This window comes from Balaenoptera acutorostrata, chromosome X (assembly GCF_949987535.1).
Source record: "Balaenoptera acutorostrata chromosome X, mBalAcu1.1, whole genome shotgun sequence".
NCBI classification, from domain to species: domain Eukaryota; kingdom Metazoa; phylum Chordata; class Mammalia; order Artiodactyla; family Balaenopteridae; genus Balaenoptera; species Balaenoptera acutorostrata.
The window spans coordinates 33,711,093-33,729,616 of NC_080085.1; the positions used below are offsets into that span (position 1 = coordinate 33,711,093).

Consider the following 18,524-nt stretch of genomic DNA (forward strand, 5'->3'; position numbering starts at 1 on the left):
TACTAGATTTTTTGATTAAGCAGGAAACTCCATATATATAGCTGACATCTATATTTAAGAAATCTTTATATACAAACTGTAATTCTTTGATTCAGCCAATATTTAATGAGGGCCTACTATATGCCAAGCCCTGGTCAAGCAAAGACTTGAAGGAAGTGGAAGAATTAGCCATGCAGGAGTCTGGGGCAAGGTTTTCATCCGTGCTGGGACAGCACTGATATTCAGCAAGTACATTTCAGGAAGGTTGTTCCAGTCACTTTATGGCTGACCTCCATCTTGCATAGTCAGTGCCCTTATTTCACCAGTGTCTAAAAGATCTTTAATGCCCCTGGAGGAGCAGCCAATGCAAAGATCCTGAGGTGAGAGCATACCTGGTGTGTTCAAGGATGAACAAGGAGGCCAGCGTGGCTGTTGTGAGTGAACGAAGGGAGAAGTACTAGGAAATGAGTTCAAAGGGGTAGGAGGGCCAGATAGGGTCTTGTAGACCACTGTATGCACTTCGGCATTTACTCTGGATAAGACGGGGGCAGTTGAAGGGTTTTCAGCAGACTAGTGAGATCATCTGGCTTCTGTTTATACAGGAACTGGGGGCTTTTCTGAGAAGCAGCTGTAGGGGAATAAGAGTGGAAGCCAGAAGGCCAGTTAAGAAGGAGGCCATCGCATTACTGCAGGCAAGAAACTGAGCTTTGGAACAGGGAGATAGACGTGGAGGTTGTGAGCATCCAGATTCTATAGATATTTTTAAGGAAGAGCCAAAAGGCATTCAGACAGATTGAATAATAATTAATAAGTGTATTTAAATACTTGTAGTCTAAATTAAATTTGCTGATAAAAGGCATATTTAAAATTTTATCAATATTTATACTAAACTCAGCAAACAGTACCGTTCAATAGCCAGAAAAGTGCGTGCATAGTTGGCGATTGCACTCACTGCTTTGGCAACCTAACAAGGAATGGTATTCAAAATATTTAGCAACTGGTATGGCATGGGCACTGAGCCATCAGAACAGACCCTGGCACAAAGTTGGGCAGCATCCTGGAGGCCCATCCATGCCGTACAGTAACCTGGATTGTGGGGAGAACTAGGGTTGTGGAGGAGGGGAGCACAGGGAAGGGGAGATGGACTGGGAGTAGCTGATACAGAAGTATTTAAAAATTTTGAACAGCTGGTACAGCTGTACCAATGGGTAGCAGCAGACTATCAGTCCAGTAACTAGTAAGTTAGTCAAGTTTGTTCTCAAAACAAGGCTTACCTTCCTAAGTACCATCATTGGTGGGGTGGGGGTGGGAGGGAATCACCCTTGTCATGTGCTAGTACCCTCAAAACTAACAGCCTTTATATGAATATTTCTTTATTTTTTTATTTTATTGAAGTATAGTTGATTTACAATGTTGTGTTAATTTCTGTTGGAAAGCAAAGTGATTTAGTTATACACACACACACACACACACATATATATATATATATATATTCTTTTTTAAAATTCTTTCCCATTATAGGGTTTTTTTTTTAACATCTATATTGGAGTATAATTGCTTTACAGTGGTGTGTTAGTTTCTGCTGTATAACAAAGTGAATCAGCTATACGTATACATATATCCCCATATCTCCTCCCTCTTGCGTCTCCCTCCCATCCTCCCTATCCCACCCCTCTAGGTGGTCACAAAGCACCGAGCTGATCTCCCTGTGCTATGTGGCTGCTTCCCACTAGCTAGCTATTTTACATTTGGTAGTGTATATATGTCCATGACACTCTCTCACTTTGTCCCAGCTTACCCTTCCCCCTCCCCATATCCTCAAGTCCCTTCTCTAGTAGGACTGTGTCTTTATTCCCGTCTTGTCACTAGGTTCTTCATGACCATTTTTTTTTTAGATTCCATATATATGTGTTAGAATATGGTATTTGTTTTTCTCTTTCTGACTTACTTCACTCTGTATGACAGACTCTAGGTCCATCCACCTCCCTACAAATAACTCAGTTTCGTTTCTTTTTATGGCTGAGTAATATTCCATTGTATATATGTGCCACATCTTCTTTATCCATTCATCTGTCGATGGACACTTAGGTTGCTTCCATGTCCTGGCTATTGTAAGTACAGCTGCAATGAACATTGTGGTACCTGACTCTTTTTGAATTATGGTTTTCTCAGGGTATATGCCCAGTAGTGGGATTGCTGGGTCATATGGTAGTTCTATTTTTAGTTTTTTAAGGAACCTCCATACTGTTCTCCATAGTGGCTGTATCAATTTACATTCCCACCAACAGTGCGAGAGGGTTCCCTTTGCTCCACACCCTCTCCAGCATTTACTGTTTGTAGATTTTTTGATGATGGCCATTCTGACTGGTGTGAGATGATACCTCATTGTAGTTTTGATTTGCATTTCTCTAATGATTAGTGATGTTGAGTATCCTTTCATGTGTTTGTTGGCTATCTGTATATCTTCTTTGGAGAAATGTCTATTTAGGTCTTCTGCCAATTTTTGGATTGGGTTGTTTGTTTTTTTGATATTGAGCTGCATGAGCTGCTTGTAAATTTTGGAGATTAATCCTTTGTCAGTTGCTTCATTTGCAAATATTTTCTCCCATTCTGAGGGTTGTCTTTTTGTCTTGTTTATGGTTTCCTTTGCTGTGCAAAAGCTTTTAAGGTTCATTAGGTACCATTTGTTTATTTTTGTTTTTATTTCCATTTCTGTAGGAGGTGGGTCTAAAAGGATCTTGCTGTGATGTATGTCATAGAGTGTTCTGCCTATGTTTTCCTCTAAGAGTTTGATAGTGTCTGGCCTTACATTTAGGTCTTTAATCCATTTTGAGTTTATTTTTGTGTATGGTGTTAGGTAGTGTTCTAATTTCATTCTTTTACATGTAGCTGTCCAGTTTTCCCAGCACCACTTATTGAAGAGGCTGTCTTTTCTCCACTGTATATTCTTGCCTCCTTTATCAAAAATAAGGTGATCATATGTGTGTGGGTTTATCTCTGGGCTTTCTATCCTGTTCCATTGATCTATATTTCCGTTTTTGTGCCAGTACCGTACTGTCTTGATGACTATAGGTTTGTAATATAATCTGAAGTCATGGAGCCTGATTCCTCCAGCTCCGTTTTTCTTTCTTAAGGTTGCTTTGGCTATTTTGAGAAAGAAAAACGGATATACCATGTTCTTGGATTGGAAGAATCAACATTGTGAAAATGACTGTACTACCCAAAGCAATCTACAGATTCAGTGCAATCCCTATCAAACTACCAATGGCATTTTTTACAGAACTAGAACAAAAAATTTCACAATTTGTATGGAAACACAAAAGACCCCAAATAGCCATTATGCTTTGTTGTAGGATACTGACTATAGTTCTCTGTGCTATACATTAGGACCTTGTTGTTTATCCATTCTGTATGTAAGAGCTTACATCTGCTAACCCCAAACTCCTAGTCCATCCCTCCCCCAACCCTCTCCCCCTTGGCAACTACAAGTCTGTTCTCTATGTCTGTGAGTCTGTTTCTGTTTCATAGGTAGGTTCATTTGTGTCATATTTTAGATTCCATATATAAGTGATATCATATGGTATTTATCTTTCTGACTTACTTTACTTAGTATGATTATCTCTAGTTGCATCCATGTTGCTGCAAATACATGAATACTTTATTAAACAACACCTAGATTTCCCTAACAGAAATTCCCTACAACTATGTATACATACATATATATAGGCAGTGTCTATATTGATCTCACTCTTGCATTCTAGCTGATCTAGGTAGTCTTTTCTAAGAGAAAAAGAGACACAAAGAGAAATATTTTCTGTTGAATAAACTTAGTACAGCACAGTACTTTATGAAACAGGTTTGCTCTTTTATGATGAAGGGAAGGCCTATGTAGAATTAGATGATGATCAAGGTCACAGCTTCTCAATTTCTCCCATTTCTCAGCATCTCTTTGTTTCAATGTTCTTGACTGCCTTAGCATGTGGGAAGTACGTTTTTAAAATGGAAAACTCTTAGAACATGAAAGTCTCTAACCTGTCCTCTGCTGTGATGTAACTTACTAATTTTAGGCTTCACATCCTGAATCTTCAGGGTATGTGTTACATGTTCATGACTATACAATATTAATTGGCCCATTAGTGCTCAATATTAATGATACTCCAGGGTGCCAGTTTGAAAATTTAATGTCAACGTAATTGCAAGTTGGTCTCGCTTCATTGGAGGAATCCATGTGTGACCAACTTTTTGAAGAGGTGTTGAAAACGGACCTATCCTTTTGACCTCCATCACAGTCTTTTGATAAAACTTAGTGGTCTATAGCAATTAGAAAAGTTAGGAGCCAGATTCCTCCTGCTACAGGTAGTATGTGTTGGAGAATACTCAAAGATCAAAACCAGTCTGTATTGAAGCTGCATTGATTTGCATGCTAAGCCAAGTGAGAGTTCCATCTTTCTCGAATAAGTTCATTAACATCTCCTCAGTGTCTAAGGTATAGGGTAAAGATAGGGCAACAAGAAGGGAATGCCTTTCTGTAGGACTTTTTTTTTTTTTAAACATCTTTATTGGAGTATAATTGCTTTACAATAGTGTATTAGTTTCTGCTTTATAACAAAGTGAATCAGTTATACATATACATATGTTCCCATATCTCTTCCCTCTTGCGTCTCCCTCCCTCCCACCCTCCCTATCCCACCCCACTTTTGAAGGCACTTTTTGATTGTTTACGGAAGGGGGAAAGAAAGAGTCTCTTTTAGGTTCGATCATTATCACACCGTGGTGTCATTTGCATGGAAACTTAACCTTAGCCCAGTTCTCAGAAGCCCAAATTTAGTTTTTCAAAACTCAAGCAAATTTGGAATGATGCAGTTGTCAAACCCCTATGGGTACAGGCAAAGTTGTGACAGAATTTTCCTTTATAATGAAAGTAAGTGTCTGAATTCTGTCACATACGCAAGCGTGTATTAGCAAGCAGGTTCCAAAAAAAATAATAAATCACCTATTCCTGTAAGCTGGGGAAGTCCCCATTCTTTATCCCTTTATGAACTTTAATAAGTGCCTTGCATGAAATTTCATTCCAATAAAGACGTAAGCAACCATGTTCTGATCAGCCTGCTAGATGGGAAATGTGGCATGGTCTTCTGTTAAGTGAGGGGTGCTGGAAGTAAGGGGTGGTTGAGGAGAGAGCGTGTTGACAGTGAGGACAAATGTAGGACCAAACAGAGTTCTAACCCTGAGCACTACTCTGAGGGTATGAAGCTTGCCAGATTCTTACACATAGTTCATTTACGTTTGGAGGTACTTGTGTTAATACCATCTTTCCTGCTAACCATATGTTAGAACACTCACTAATTTTGTGAATGAATAATTATTTCAAACACCTTTTGTGCTAGTTAGCAAAGCTCTTAGTATATATTTTAGAGAGTAAGTATTGATAGTAAGTTTTAGAGTTATATGGACTCCAGATATCAGCTGACTCCTAAAGAGTGATAGACATAAATGTGGTTATACTGGCATATATTTATATGGAAGGATTTGGAAGTCAATTACAGTCAATATAACGGGTTTTTTTTTTTTTCATTTCTACTTTGTGAGAAGGAACACGGTTTTGAAAATTCCATGGATTTGGCTGCCATTGAAAGCACCTCTGAGGGTCTCACGAAGAGTCATCACCGAAGAACTTCCGGCACACCTTCCATAGCAGTGTCCAGGGCCTCCCTCTCCTCAGGTGGGTATTTGCCACATGACTACTCTGTTGTAAACATGACTAAATTGGGTGGAGTTGACTCCGTTGTGTGGCATTAAATGGATGTTTCATGCCTTAGAAAATAATCATCCATTCTTTGACCCATGGAGGGAGGCCCACTCCATAAGAACTGCTGAAAAGTGGACCCAGGTGATGCCTCGAGCCTCTTGCATTCCATGCAAAATCCATGAATCTTGGATTTGGCAAGAGTATACAGTATACAGTCATCACTGCCAAGTCTCCGAGCTATACCAAATGTCAGTAGAGGAGTGCAGGAAATACCATTGGCTCATTTGATACAAAAGATAAAGACACATGCCCAGAGTTCAAGAAAATGGTAGTTCCATTGATATGGTGGTCAGAAGTGCCCTGTATCTTGACAGATTAATCATTATTCCATGGTTTAAATAAAGAGTTCTTTGCAAGCAACGTTAAGGGATTATTAATAACCCTTTTCATTTGTATGATACCTTCAAAAGTATCATTTCACTTCAGTATCACAACAACCCTGTGAAGCAGAGATTATTTATGTCGCGATTTTATTACCTATGAATAAGGAAACTCTTTAGAGAAACATGTCATAATTAGGAAGTTTCTGTCCCACGTGTAGATTTGAAATCATGACAAAATCCTCAACAGGAAGAAATTGCCACTTACTTGATGATATTTGCCTAAAGCCTAAGGCTGGATTCTCTGTGCTGAGTTGGAGAGCCTCTCCCAGCTAGGTAGCTCTGAAGGGTTGTCTAAATGTGCATGTTTATTGTTGCATTTTGTTCCGGACTAGGAAATCGGTTCACCCGTTAAATGAAAAATTCTAAACTAGCCTAGAAGCCAACCTCATAGAGTGCATTTCTACTACTTCTACTCAATAGCTCCTGTGTTTTGAGTACATACTCTGTGTCAGGTGCTATGCTAAGCAGTTCTGTGTCATTTATCATTTCAAACTTAATTGCTCTCTTGCTCTCTTCAGTCTTTCTCGTTTATAAGCCACTATTCTATCTCAGCAGGGCTTTGACATAGAACTGTTTTATGGAAGTAAACTGTGTCTTGGTAAGCTATCCACAGCATTACTGAGTTTTGCATTGTTCTTTATGTTTTTAAAAGCAAGAAATTCTGCTCATGAAAGAATGTTCTAGTGTCTAAAGAAATAGAACTTCGTCTCAGTTTCCCTACAGCCACTCCCTTTTTGTGTGAAAGGAACTTGCTGTATCATTTCATTGCATTTTATGTCAAATATGAAAACACAGTAGATTCTCTAAATATTTAAATAAAGAATGGTTAATGTTTTATTTTTTTTCTAAGCTTAAGGGCCCATTCTGTGAGAGTTTTCCAAAGTGTATGAGCAAAGCAGAAGCCTTAAACAGCTTAAAACGTTAGTATTTTATAGTAGAGCATTTGCCCTCCTATGCTCAAAGGAGAAATGAACACATCAGTGTTGGTAAGTCAGTCCAAGGAAATTTCAAAATACTGTTAAAAAATGGAAGTATGTTAGCATAAACAGCATGAAGTTACTGACTCTGTTGCTTTCATGACACTATCTATGCCCTATGCTGAGAAAGAATTGGAATAATGATGAAACATTTGCAATGAAAAGTGAACCCTTCTAACAGAACAAGATGATTCACATCTTTCCTTTTCCTTCCTCCAGACCGGAGTCGATCTGAGTTAGATTTGAGTGGGTCATTTACAGAAGACTTAGAGGATACTGTAAGCATAAGAAGCAAGTCTGTCCCTGGGGCTTTAGACAAAGACTTGGTAAGTTGGATGTGGAAGAGAGTCTAATGATCATGAAGAAAGGGCACAATCTTGTTCCAAACCTGTCCACTTTGAGGTGAGGATGAGTTGATAGTGAAGTGAGGATATACAGTAATTTCTTCCTATTAGTCTTCACAACTAACATATAAAAACAACCAAAGAATGATTTAGGAAAGGTAACGGGGGGTGCTGGTGGTGGTGGTGGGATGAATTGGGAGATTGGGATTGACATATATACACTAATATGTGTAAAATAGATAACTATTAACCTGCTGTATTAAAAAAAAAAAAAAGATTGGCGATAACAAGTCTTAGTGTGGGTGTGGAGAAAAGGGAACCCCTGTGCACTGTTGGTGGGAATGTAAATTGGTGCAGCCACTATGGAAATCAGTATGGAGGTTCCTCAAAAAATTTAAAAAATTTTGAACTACCATATGCTCCAGAAATTCTACCTCTGAGTATTTATCTGAAGAAAATGAAAACACTAACTTGTAAAGATATCTGCACCCCCATGTTCATTGCAGTATTATTTACAATAGCCAAAACATGGAAACAACCTAAGTGTCCATCAGTAAATAGATGAATGAGTAAAGAAGTTGTGGTATATGTATACAGTGGAATACTATTCAGCCACAAAAAAAGAATAAAATCCTGCCATTCGCAACAACATGGATGAACCTCTAGGGCGTTATGCTAAGTGAAATAAGTCAGAAAGACAAATACCATGTGACCTCACTTATATGGAGCATCAAATAAATAAATAAATAAAAAGCAAGCTCTTAGATACAGAGAATATACTGGTGATTGCTAGGGGCGGGGGGAGGGGAGCGGGAGAAAGGGGTGACCTGTTTTTGTTTTTTGTTTTTAGTTCAAATACATTGAAAAGAAAAATGGTAACAGGTGATCAGGTTAATGAGTGAAGATTATCTCTAAGAAAACACCTGTTGGGGATTTCAATTCCTGGTTAAAAGCACATCACGAAATCTAAACCCCGAGAAATAAGGAACCACAACATTTCCTAAATCAAATATTACTAGACTTATCTGACTATATATTTTATATGAACATTTCTACATCTCCAGTTACCCCCATACCCCTTCTCTATTGAGACCAACTTATGTGAAAATTAATGTTTAAGGTGAACTCATTTATAAAATGAGAAGGTTGAATTAAATTATTGTTAAGGTTCTAATGTTCTGATATTCCAATTTCTATAATAGCTATAATCCAATTTGAACTCCTGGGAAGAAAGAGAGAACACAAATGTTAAATGACATTAATATAATTTTTCCAACACAAACCAGGAAACTTAGTTCTAAAACTCAGTGTTATTTACTATAGTATTAAAAAACTGCAAAGTATTTTAAAATCCACCACAAAAGGGCAGGGTTGGGGGGTGGGCAATGAGATCAAATGGTTTCAAAGCTTACTTGGTATTCAGCTTTTAAGGAACAGCTAATTCCAATGTTATTAAACTATTACTGATCTTAGAAAACTCTGAAAATCTTCAAATTCATATTATGAAGCCATTGTATTGATATATAACCTGAATACTCAAACTTGATTTTAAAAATAGTTTAAAAAATGAAAACTACAATAATTTATGAATATATATATGCAAAACTTGAAATATAATATTAAGTAAAACCTAGCAGTGAATCAAAAATATTGCAGTAAGGATAAGTAAGTTTTATTCTAGGTATGAATGGAAGAAGTAACATATATAAGAATATCTATTACATAATTAATATTTCAGTATATTGAAGGAGAAAATTAAAAACTATGTCAATAGATACTGAAAACTATTTTAAAAAAGAGAATGTAATTCCAACAGGATGCAAAATATTAGTTTCACATGTGAGGGTGAGAGGAGTGCCAGGGAAGAGAGGAGAAGCAAAAAAGAAAGGTGTCCATGATAAAAAAAAAAAAAAAAGAGTATGCATGATACAATCCATTTGTGTGTGTGTGTGTGTGTGTATCCTATTCATACCATCAAAAATTTTTGAAGTTTGATCATTAATATGTTAGTGGAGATATGAGTTTTTTATATTACTTGATATTTATCTACATTGCTTAAACTTTTTCTATAAAAATGTATTACTTAAATAACCAGGAAAAAAACAGTGGGGGAAGAAAAGTAGAATCTGGGATTTTGGACAAGAATCTAGCATTTAAAATAGTTTATTCTGTTGGAGAGATTTTCAAGATAAATTTCCCCATTTTGACGGTATATATACACACACAGGTGTGTGTGAGCATATACACACACACAAATGTGCCCCAATTTTTTAAATTAAAAAATAACTTTAAGTACATTGCTCAAAGTGAATCACTTTAGTGAGCAGGGAGGTAGCAATTGAACGCCCAGGTCTGTGTGATTCCAAATTTCGTATTCTTTCCATAAAGCAAGCATCACTAGGAAGGAGACCCCAATCCTCTGATGGTACAATTCAGGTACCATCAGAATGGAAGGCAAAAGAGAAAAACCTAGGAATGGGGTGATTTCTAGATATTTATATCTGATTTTTCAAGTATTTAAGAAAGAAAGTGGTTTTTTAAGTGAAAAGACTTGCTAGGAAAGAAATAAACCAAACCACTGATTTTTTTTTTCCCCATCCTTCCTTAGGACTACTTGGAAGAGACGGAAGAAGGCATTGATGACTTAGCGTCCTCTCGGTTTTCTGCAAACACCCACAGTCTAGCAAGCGGCCTGTCAACCGTAAGCAATTCTCTAGCATGCACCGGAAGATTCTTCCTCCGTTGATTTTCTGTGCATTTCCAAAGGAGAGAATAATGTTCTTCAGAAGCGCGTGATAGTGATTTAGAAGTCATTTTAGTCTCCTGCTTGCCCTTTGTCCGCAGAGTAGTTTTCACTCGGATTTTGTGGTGGCTTTTCCTAAGGCTCCTGATTCCTTCCCTCTCCTACTTTAAAAACCTCTCCTCACCCAGGTTTTAAAATCTCATCACTCCCTAGTTCAGGCTCTCATCAGCGGAAGCCTATGAATTATCTCAGTTCCCAGCTGTTAAATTTCCCTGCCACCATTCTCTCAAGTGCCCAGCCATCCTCCACTCTACCGCCAGTCACTTTCCTAAAACATGTACCCAAGTAGGTTTCTCTCCTACTCCCACATCAAGTCCATAGCTTTCCACTGCCTACGGAATAAAATCCCTTCTTACTTTGGTGTTTGAACCCTTCTTTGAGAGGGCTTTAGGAGCCCCCGTGTCCTTATACCCATCTGTATGCCTACAAGTCTTGTCTTTGCTTCTCTGATTTCTGTCTGTTGCTCTAATACCCTTTTTTCTTTTGACCTTTGGGCGACTTCCTTAAAGAATTCTCAAGCAGGCTCTGACAGGAAGTGGACCTACCTAAGTGTGCCTGACGCTGACTCAGACACTGTGAGTGTTCAAGCTTTTCCTTTTTTCCAACCATACTTCACAAAATTCATGGTACACGGAATCTAATTAGGTAGGCAATTTTTCCAGCATTTATCTCTTTCTGACTTGTATACAGTTAACCAGAGGTTCTCTTTTAAAAGGCAAATAACATGATCAGAATCCAGGTATTCCAAAGAAAGAACATTTGTTAAACATTAGAATCTGAGGAGCAGTGAAAAGATACATGGTCTAAAATGATTTACCACGAACAAGGCACCTTTAGAATAAACATCTCTGTTTAACTCACAGCATTGGCTTGGTTAAGAGCGTAAAGTTTGGGTAGTAGTAAAATTTCTGTAACTTCTTCAGTTTCTCCCAAGCTTCAGCACTTGTGGGTTCTTAAACTGTCTTTTCTATATATGGGTCTCATGCTTACAGAGGACCCTCTTTGAAGAAGTGGCTACAGAGGAATGTGGTGTAGATACAAGTCAGTGATACAAGGAGGCAGTGAGGTATGGTGGGGAGGTCCTCAGACTAAAAATCTGGAAATCTTGGCTTGATGTTGTCAACAAAAAAATTAATCAGTCGGTCTAAGAAAGAAATGGGAAATTTTACTGGAGCCAAATTGGGGATTATAACCCAGAAACAGCATCTCCAAAAGCTCCAAGAACTGTTCCGCTCATTAGAACTCAAGGCACAGTTATATAAGTTTTTTGAGACAGAGGGCTGTACATTAAATGATGTATTACTGACAGTTTATACAATTCAGATCTCAGTGTCATCATGTCTCCTTACAAGAGCAAGAAGGAATGTTATCTTTTACTGAGTTTCTTATTGATGCTAGGAGAATGTTGCTTTCTATGGTTGAGCAGTTATTTCCGCCAATGGGGGAGGTCTGGTCGATGCATGATACAGATACACAATGCACAGTGTGGGGAGAGAGGAGGCCAAAGGGTAGAGAAGATTTTTTATGTTTAAATTTTTCTTGTCTTGCCATAAAATATGAATTTTGTGTCACAGTGTCTTGGCACTGCCAACAATTTCTGTGAGCCAGACTTTACTCATATGTAACATGAGGGGGTTGAGGCTTATTCTTGAAGCCCTTGAAACTCAATGCATGGTCCATGGACCAGCAGTGTTGCATCACCTGGGAGAGACTGGAAAACGCTGTCAGCTCACAGAGCCCCTAGTGTCTCAGTGATAATTTCATAGCACTCCTAGGCCAAAAGTAATACCTGACTAGCCCATTTATTACGTAGGTAGCTTGAAAAACAAATTTAATAAGCACTGGGATCCTAACAACTTAGTAGCCATTTGAAAAAATAATATACGTAACTTGAAAGAAAAATAATATTTTTATTCCAGTCTTAAATAGCCCCTGATGGGATGTGCGTGCCTGATGGGCACTACATGACTTGTCAGATCTTGGAATCTGATCGGGCAACATCATTTTCATTTCCTGTTCCCCGTTGATTTTTGTGCAATACTTGCTTTTTGTCATAGCAACTGCCCAAAATTCAGCTTCACGTAGATAGGACTTCATTGAAAAGAATAAGGTGGAATTTAATGTTAATACTGTGAACCACTGTTCGTAGTTTGCCTGGTGTCTGGTAGTTGTCGCTGTGTTTCCCTTGAAATTTTAAAATATCCTGCTTTGCCCCTGTGAGTTGGCTCTGCTGCTTTGGGATGCCGAGACACACAGTTTGGGAACTGTGGACCTAGGAGTTTGTTAGAAAAGCAGAATCTCAGACCCCCCTGGGACTGAATAGATCAGAATCGTCATTTTAACGAGATCCCCAGGTGACCTATATGCAATTAAAAATATATATATTTATTCATTTTGGCTGCACCGGGTCTTAGTTGCGGCAAGTGGGATCTTTAGCTGCAGCACGCGGACTCTTAGTTGCGGCATGCATGCGGGATCTAGTTCTCCGACCAGGGATCGAACCCGGGCCCCCTGCATTGGGAGCGTGGAGTCTTACCCACTGGACCACCAAGGAAGTCCCGACCTATATGCAATTGAAGTTTGCAAAGCACTGCTCAAAGACACTTGCTATCATGAAAATTTTGATGTTTTGTTTTATGAATAAAAAAGATGAATTAGGTCACTCGCTGGGTTTCTTTAAGTTTTAATTTCCACATAATTATGGAACCCTTGGTTTGCTCTTGCCCTTGACTTAAGCTTGGAATAGATACTAGCCACATCACCCACTTCCTGGTTTTTGATCAGTCTCTACTCTGAGCAGTTGGAGGAAGGTAATGACTTTTGTTTTATGTATAAACAAAAAAGTATAAAAAGTAGGAAGTCTAACCTCTCTTTGCACTCACCCATAGTCCTTCCCAGTGGTTCACAGACAGGCTTTTGACACTCCTGGGTCACTCCTGAAAGCCTTCCAGGTGGCCTTTTGTGACAGTCGTGTTGCTAAGACACAGAGTTTGTGCTGCTGGTACTACAGGATAATTTTGTTACATTTAATTTAAAATATGTCTCCTGTTATTAGTGTGTCATCAGAAACTTCATTCATTCTGGTACATTTGGATAGAGTTTCTTTTTACAGTTTAATTTTATTTATTGGTTGGTGTGTTATTTTCTTCTTTAGTGTTCTGTTTTGTGGGTTGCTATTTTATAGATGTGTACAGAGCCATGGTCTTATTACAACCCATGTGGCTGTACAGCTGCTCAGGGGGAGCCCGACAGCTATGGGCATATGACGTTCTCCTGGCATGCCCTTGTTAAAGATGCAGTTTTGTTACTGAACCAAACTTGGGTCTGCTCGCCTGGGCACAGTAAAGGCAATCTACTGACACCAGATTGTGGTGAAGGAAAGTACAGTGTAGATTGTAAAAGCACCAATAGAAGGAGGGGACAGGTGGTTGGTGCTCTATAAACCCCCGAACTCCCCAAGGGGTTTCAGCAAAGCATTTTTAAAGGCCAGGTGAGGGACGGGGGTTGCAGGGTATGTGATCAGCTTGTGCACAGTTTTCTGACTGGTTGATGGTGTTCAGTCTTTAGGCTCCAGAAGGTCTGGGGGCTACGTGTTCATGGTCATCAAGTAGTTAATTTCTTCCATTTTGGTGGGAGTTTTAGCATCTGTAAAACAACTCAGGAAGTGTGCATCTGATACTGTTATCTGGGTGCTTCAGAGAGGAGCTATAGCAGAGGATATGGGGGCGGATCTGTCCTGGGAAGGCCCCATAGGGTCCTGCTCGGTTAGAGTTCCGGCTTCCCAGAGACTGATGGGATACTCTAGGTAGATGTCAGAGAGAGAAACTTGTGGCTTATGCTAGCACAGAAATATGAAATGAGTTTTTCTTTGTCCTGGTCAATGCATTCTAGACCTTGAAGTAGATTGACCTTGAGTCTACCAGTGAAAAAGGAGAATGCTACAGGGATGAGGAAAAGAGATATGATGGGAAATGCCTCAATGACCCTGTATTCATTAGAAGCAGTGAATAAACACAGGGTATTCACTAACCCAGAAAGACAATGCTTCCCCTCCCAGCAGGTTTCCTGACTTCCTTGCTAATGGTCCTAGTTCTTGTTCTTTCTCAGGCTTGGATTTTATACAATACCAGAAAAACAAGCGATTTTTGCTTTCTTCCTTTCACCCTAAACTTCCCTGCTCATTATAGACAATGGGAATTGTAATTGAATGAAGGGAGGTAACTTCTGTGAAGAGATCACTAGCATAACACTAGATGCCTCTTTTCATCTTGTTTATTCCAGACCAGCCTGAACAGCATGATGAGTGTTTACAGTGAAACAGGAGACTATGGCAATGTGAAGGTCAGTGGGGAAATCCTTCTCCACATCAGCTACTGCTACAAAACTGGCGGGCTCTACATTTTTGTCAAGAATTGCAGAAATCTGGCCATAGGAGATGAAAAGAAACAGAGGACAGATGCGTAAGCATATACTGTATTCCTTAAACTATTTCGGTCACTGCATATGTGAGTATGTGTGTTTATCAGCATGTGTGTTTCTTTTTCAGAAGCGTCTTAGCATTCCTCTAGATTCAGAAGGTTGATCGTCACTTTCTTCCTGTGCCAAACTTCTAAATATTCTTTGATGTGCATGTATAATGGTTGTGTTCGTGGTTACCTGATTTTTACTTTTTTTAGTTTAATTTTATTTTATTTCTATTCTATTTTATTCTATTCTATTTTATTCTATTCTGTTCTATTTTATTCTATTCTATTTTATTTTATTTTATTCTATTTTATTTTATTCTATTCTATTCTATTCTGTTTTATGGCTGCACTGCACAGCTTGTGGGATCTCAGTTCCCCGACCTGGGATTGAACCCGGGCCACGGCAGTGAAAGCACCAAGTCCTAACCACTAGACTACCAGGGAACTCCCAGATTTTTAAAAGGCTATTACTCAACGTGATTCAGGACTGACAGATTTGTAGTTCACACAGAGGCAGCTCTTTGAGATAGAAGGCTGACACATTGGCACACCCCAGGATGTATAACAGCATCCTGTTAATTTTTGTTCTGGGAAACCCTCCAGAGAAAGTTACCAAGCTGTTCACCCCATTGAACAACTTGAGAGGGCAATTATGCAGCTCTCAGGATTTCAGGGATGAGCCCGGGAGGGCAGGGATGACGATAGCACATTGGAAAGAAGCGAGATACAAAGATATGTCATGCCTTCCCAGGACCACTGCCAGGTTTGATGATTGACTAGGAGGACTCACAGGTCTCCACACGTAGTCATAATCAGCAAAGGGAAAAGGCATATGTGGCAAAGTTCTAAAGAATCCAGGCTTAAGCTTCCAAGTATCCTTTCCCAGTGGAGTCACATGGGATGCGCTTAAGGTGCTTAAGTCCTCCAGCAACGAATTGTGACAACACATGTGAAGTGCTGTCTACCAGGGCAGCTCATTGAGAGACTCAACTGGGCGTATAACAAATTCCCAGTCTCCCAGAAGGAAAGCAGGGGTTCAGCAGAAGCCATATTATTTCCACAAATATTTTAGTCACAGTGAGCCACTTATATCTGTTCTGGGAATGATGAGAATCCTCCTGAAATCCAGGTTCCCACCTGCCAGCCAAGAGCCGAATTTATAAGCAGGCATTTCTAAGGAGAGCAGTCTCAGACCTGCTGTTTACCTTTTTTCTACCTAAAAGATGACCTAGGTTCAGTAAACAACTCAGCAAAGCTGTTTCCAAATTAGACAAACAGATGGATTCTGAGTGCAGATTGGTCCACTTACCTCCTCAGCTAAATATCAGAGAGCTTCAGGACCAATATCATCATTTAGACTAGCATGGAAAGGGATCATCTAAAGCCCATCCTGAAGATGTGCTTCAGGACTCTGGTAGCATCTTTTACATTTCAATCTTGTACATTTCTGAGTCTGCCATGATGCTTCGCTCCAAGAGGCTCCTGGGACAGCTCAAGGCAAGGTATTGGGTAGAATTGCTATTGTGATTTCAGGTTGTTATTTTTCATTTCCTCTTTTCACCATTTTTCTTCATCCATCCATGGCCATTGACTCCACTCATCAGAAGTCCTGACATCTGAGTGGAGAGGAAAATAACCCCATATTTTGTGAGACCATTGATCATAATAATAGATTACATTTATTGAGTAGTATAATATGTCAGCTTCTTGTATGTCTCAGCTAATTTTATCTTCACAATGCCATAAGTAAGCTCTTGAGTTCACCAAAATCAGTGAGGCCTGGAGTGATTCAAACTCAGCTGGCTTGACTCCAGAGCCCACACCCTTTACCACTAGACTTTACTGCTTCTCTCTTATTGAAGGTCCAGAGTTATATTTCAAGGTGTCCTGTTATGTAGACAACATTCCCTTTGGTTCTGTCTCTTATACTCACTAGCCTATTCCCTTTGCCTCTTTTATTCACTGATGTCCCCGGGCATTTCTTGGAAAGTAGATGTTTCCCAAGAATTATTTTCCTTTTTTTTTTTTTTTTTTTTTTTTTTTTTTTTACCATCTACAGTTATGTCAAGTCATACCTTCTTCCTGACAAGTCTAGAAATAATAAGCGCAAGACCAAAATCAGAACAGGCACCAATCCAGAATTCAATGAAACACTAAAGGTAAATAAATATTCTCTCATGGTAACTTTAGTGATACAGTTTACAACCTCATTGAAACTATAGAGGATTTGCATGTCAAGGCTTATATGTATTTTAGAAAAGTAGAATTTGAATCAATTAGTGTGATACCCTTGGCTTTCTGTTTCTGGAAAAGAAAAAATGTAAAGCACTCTTACTCTGTGTTTTTCTCTGTTGGTCCTGAAATTGCACCTTAAGTAGAGACGATCCAGGAAAATTACATCTGACCTGATACATCTTGTCAAAAAGTATGTTTCACTCTTGGGAAAACTGTGTTTTTTCTAGTTGCCCCTAAAAGAAGTTTGTCACAGTTTTGACAGTAACTTAGCAAGTCTGTACCCACTCATTGTTCTGCTAACACAGTGTGAAGATGTGCTGTTTCTTGTAAGGGTTTTGGAATTTGGCTAAATTTAAACATGTGGTTAATGAACAGTGGAGATGCAGGGCTGGATTCCAGAACTCTCAGAGACAGTGGCCTAGATAAGATATAACCCAGACCCCAATTCTAGAGAAATTACTTTTCCCTATAGGCTTCCATGTAACCTCTTCTCTCACCCTGGACCAATCTAGCCTGGTAAGAAAGATCCAGGGAGATGGGGATGTAGACGTTATTGCCAGTGGCAGAGTAATTTATGGATCTTGTGCCCAGAATGATGGAGTCAGAATCCACCATAGGAGGAAGTTGGTGAGTTGGGGGCATGTGTCAGCGGGGTCATATGTGAAAGCAGGAACCAATATCAAAACAGATCAAAGTGAAAATGAATGAATATAGGCAGAGGGTGAATCCAGCAGCCGTGACAAGATAGCAAAGATGAGCCCAAGCAGAAGAGAGAAACAGAGTGACATAGCAGATCCAGGAAGCAGGGAGCCAAGGTTAATCATGCCAAGAACAGCAAGGATGGGTGTAGACGCAAATCCAAGATCAGGAGTCAGTCAGTCTGAAGCGTGTCCCAGGTGGTCATTTGCTTAGGATAATCAGGAGGTTTTGAGGGTGTATGGGCTTGTGGCCCTGGATAATGTTCTGCTGGAAAAGGCTAAACCATGCCAGCACTATTTCCTTTCTGCTCAACCTACGTATATATCGATTCACCTCTGCACTTAGGCTGAACTTTATGAAGTTTGGCATTTGCAAGTTTCTCACTGTCAGTACTATCCTGGATTTGGGGCTTCTTGTTATAAATAAAATAAGACAGAGAAATTAGAGAATTGATATATTAAACATTGTGCTTACAAAGTAGTTGTTGACAAAATAATTAGGCAAATGAAAAGCAGGTAAAACTGAAAAGGGGACAAGCTTCATCACCTGACACTTTTTACGCAATATCTGAAGTTTATCGACTCCCCCCGCCCACCCCTGCAAATAGTCTGTTGATATATGGTTCAGTGCTAAGTCTCACACAAAATGATTTTATGGGATAGAACCTCAGTTGTAGCAGAAACGAAGAAAAATGAAGATTTTTTCTCTTGGGTTTGTTTTGTTCATATTACTAATGTATTTGATCTGAAAGCTGGTGGTAGTAAATTTCAACCTGTCCTAGAAGTGGGCAGAGCCCTCCTTATGAAGTGTGATGTTGTAAATCTGATCT

General features: G+C 39.2%; 1 protein-coding gene across 13 annotated transcripts in view; it reads left to right on the forward strand.

Annotated features, from left to right (window-relative positions):
* SYTL5 (synaptotagmin like 5) overlaps positions 1 to 18,524 on the forward strand; it is a 247,856-nt gene that overhangs the window by 177,927 nt on the left and 51,405 nt on the right. For 10 of the 13 annotated variants that reach the window (XM_057537778.1, XM_057537780.1, XM_057537776.1 and 7 more), the window contains 6 exons: positions 5,569 to 5,701; positions 7,368 to 7,474; positions 10,101 to 10,193; positions 10,805 to 10,870; positions 14,577 to 14,755; positions 16,821 to 16,920. In XM_057537778.1, the coding sequence (XP_057393761.1) occupies positions 5,569 to 5,701; positions 7,368 to 7,474; positions 10,101 to 10,193; positions 10,805 to 10,870; positions 14,577 to 14,755; positions 16,821 to 16,920 (678 nt within the window). The remainder of the gene's footprint in view (positions 1 to 5,568; positions 5,702 to 7,367; positions 7,475 to 10,100; positions 10,194 to 10,804; positions 10,871 to 14,576; positions 14,756 to 16,820; positions 16,921 to 18,524) is intronic. The other 3 variants (XM_057537781.1, XM_057537784.1, XM_057537785.1) reach the window with 3 other exon arrangements.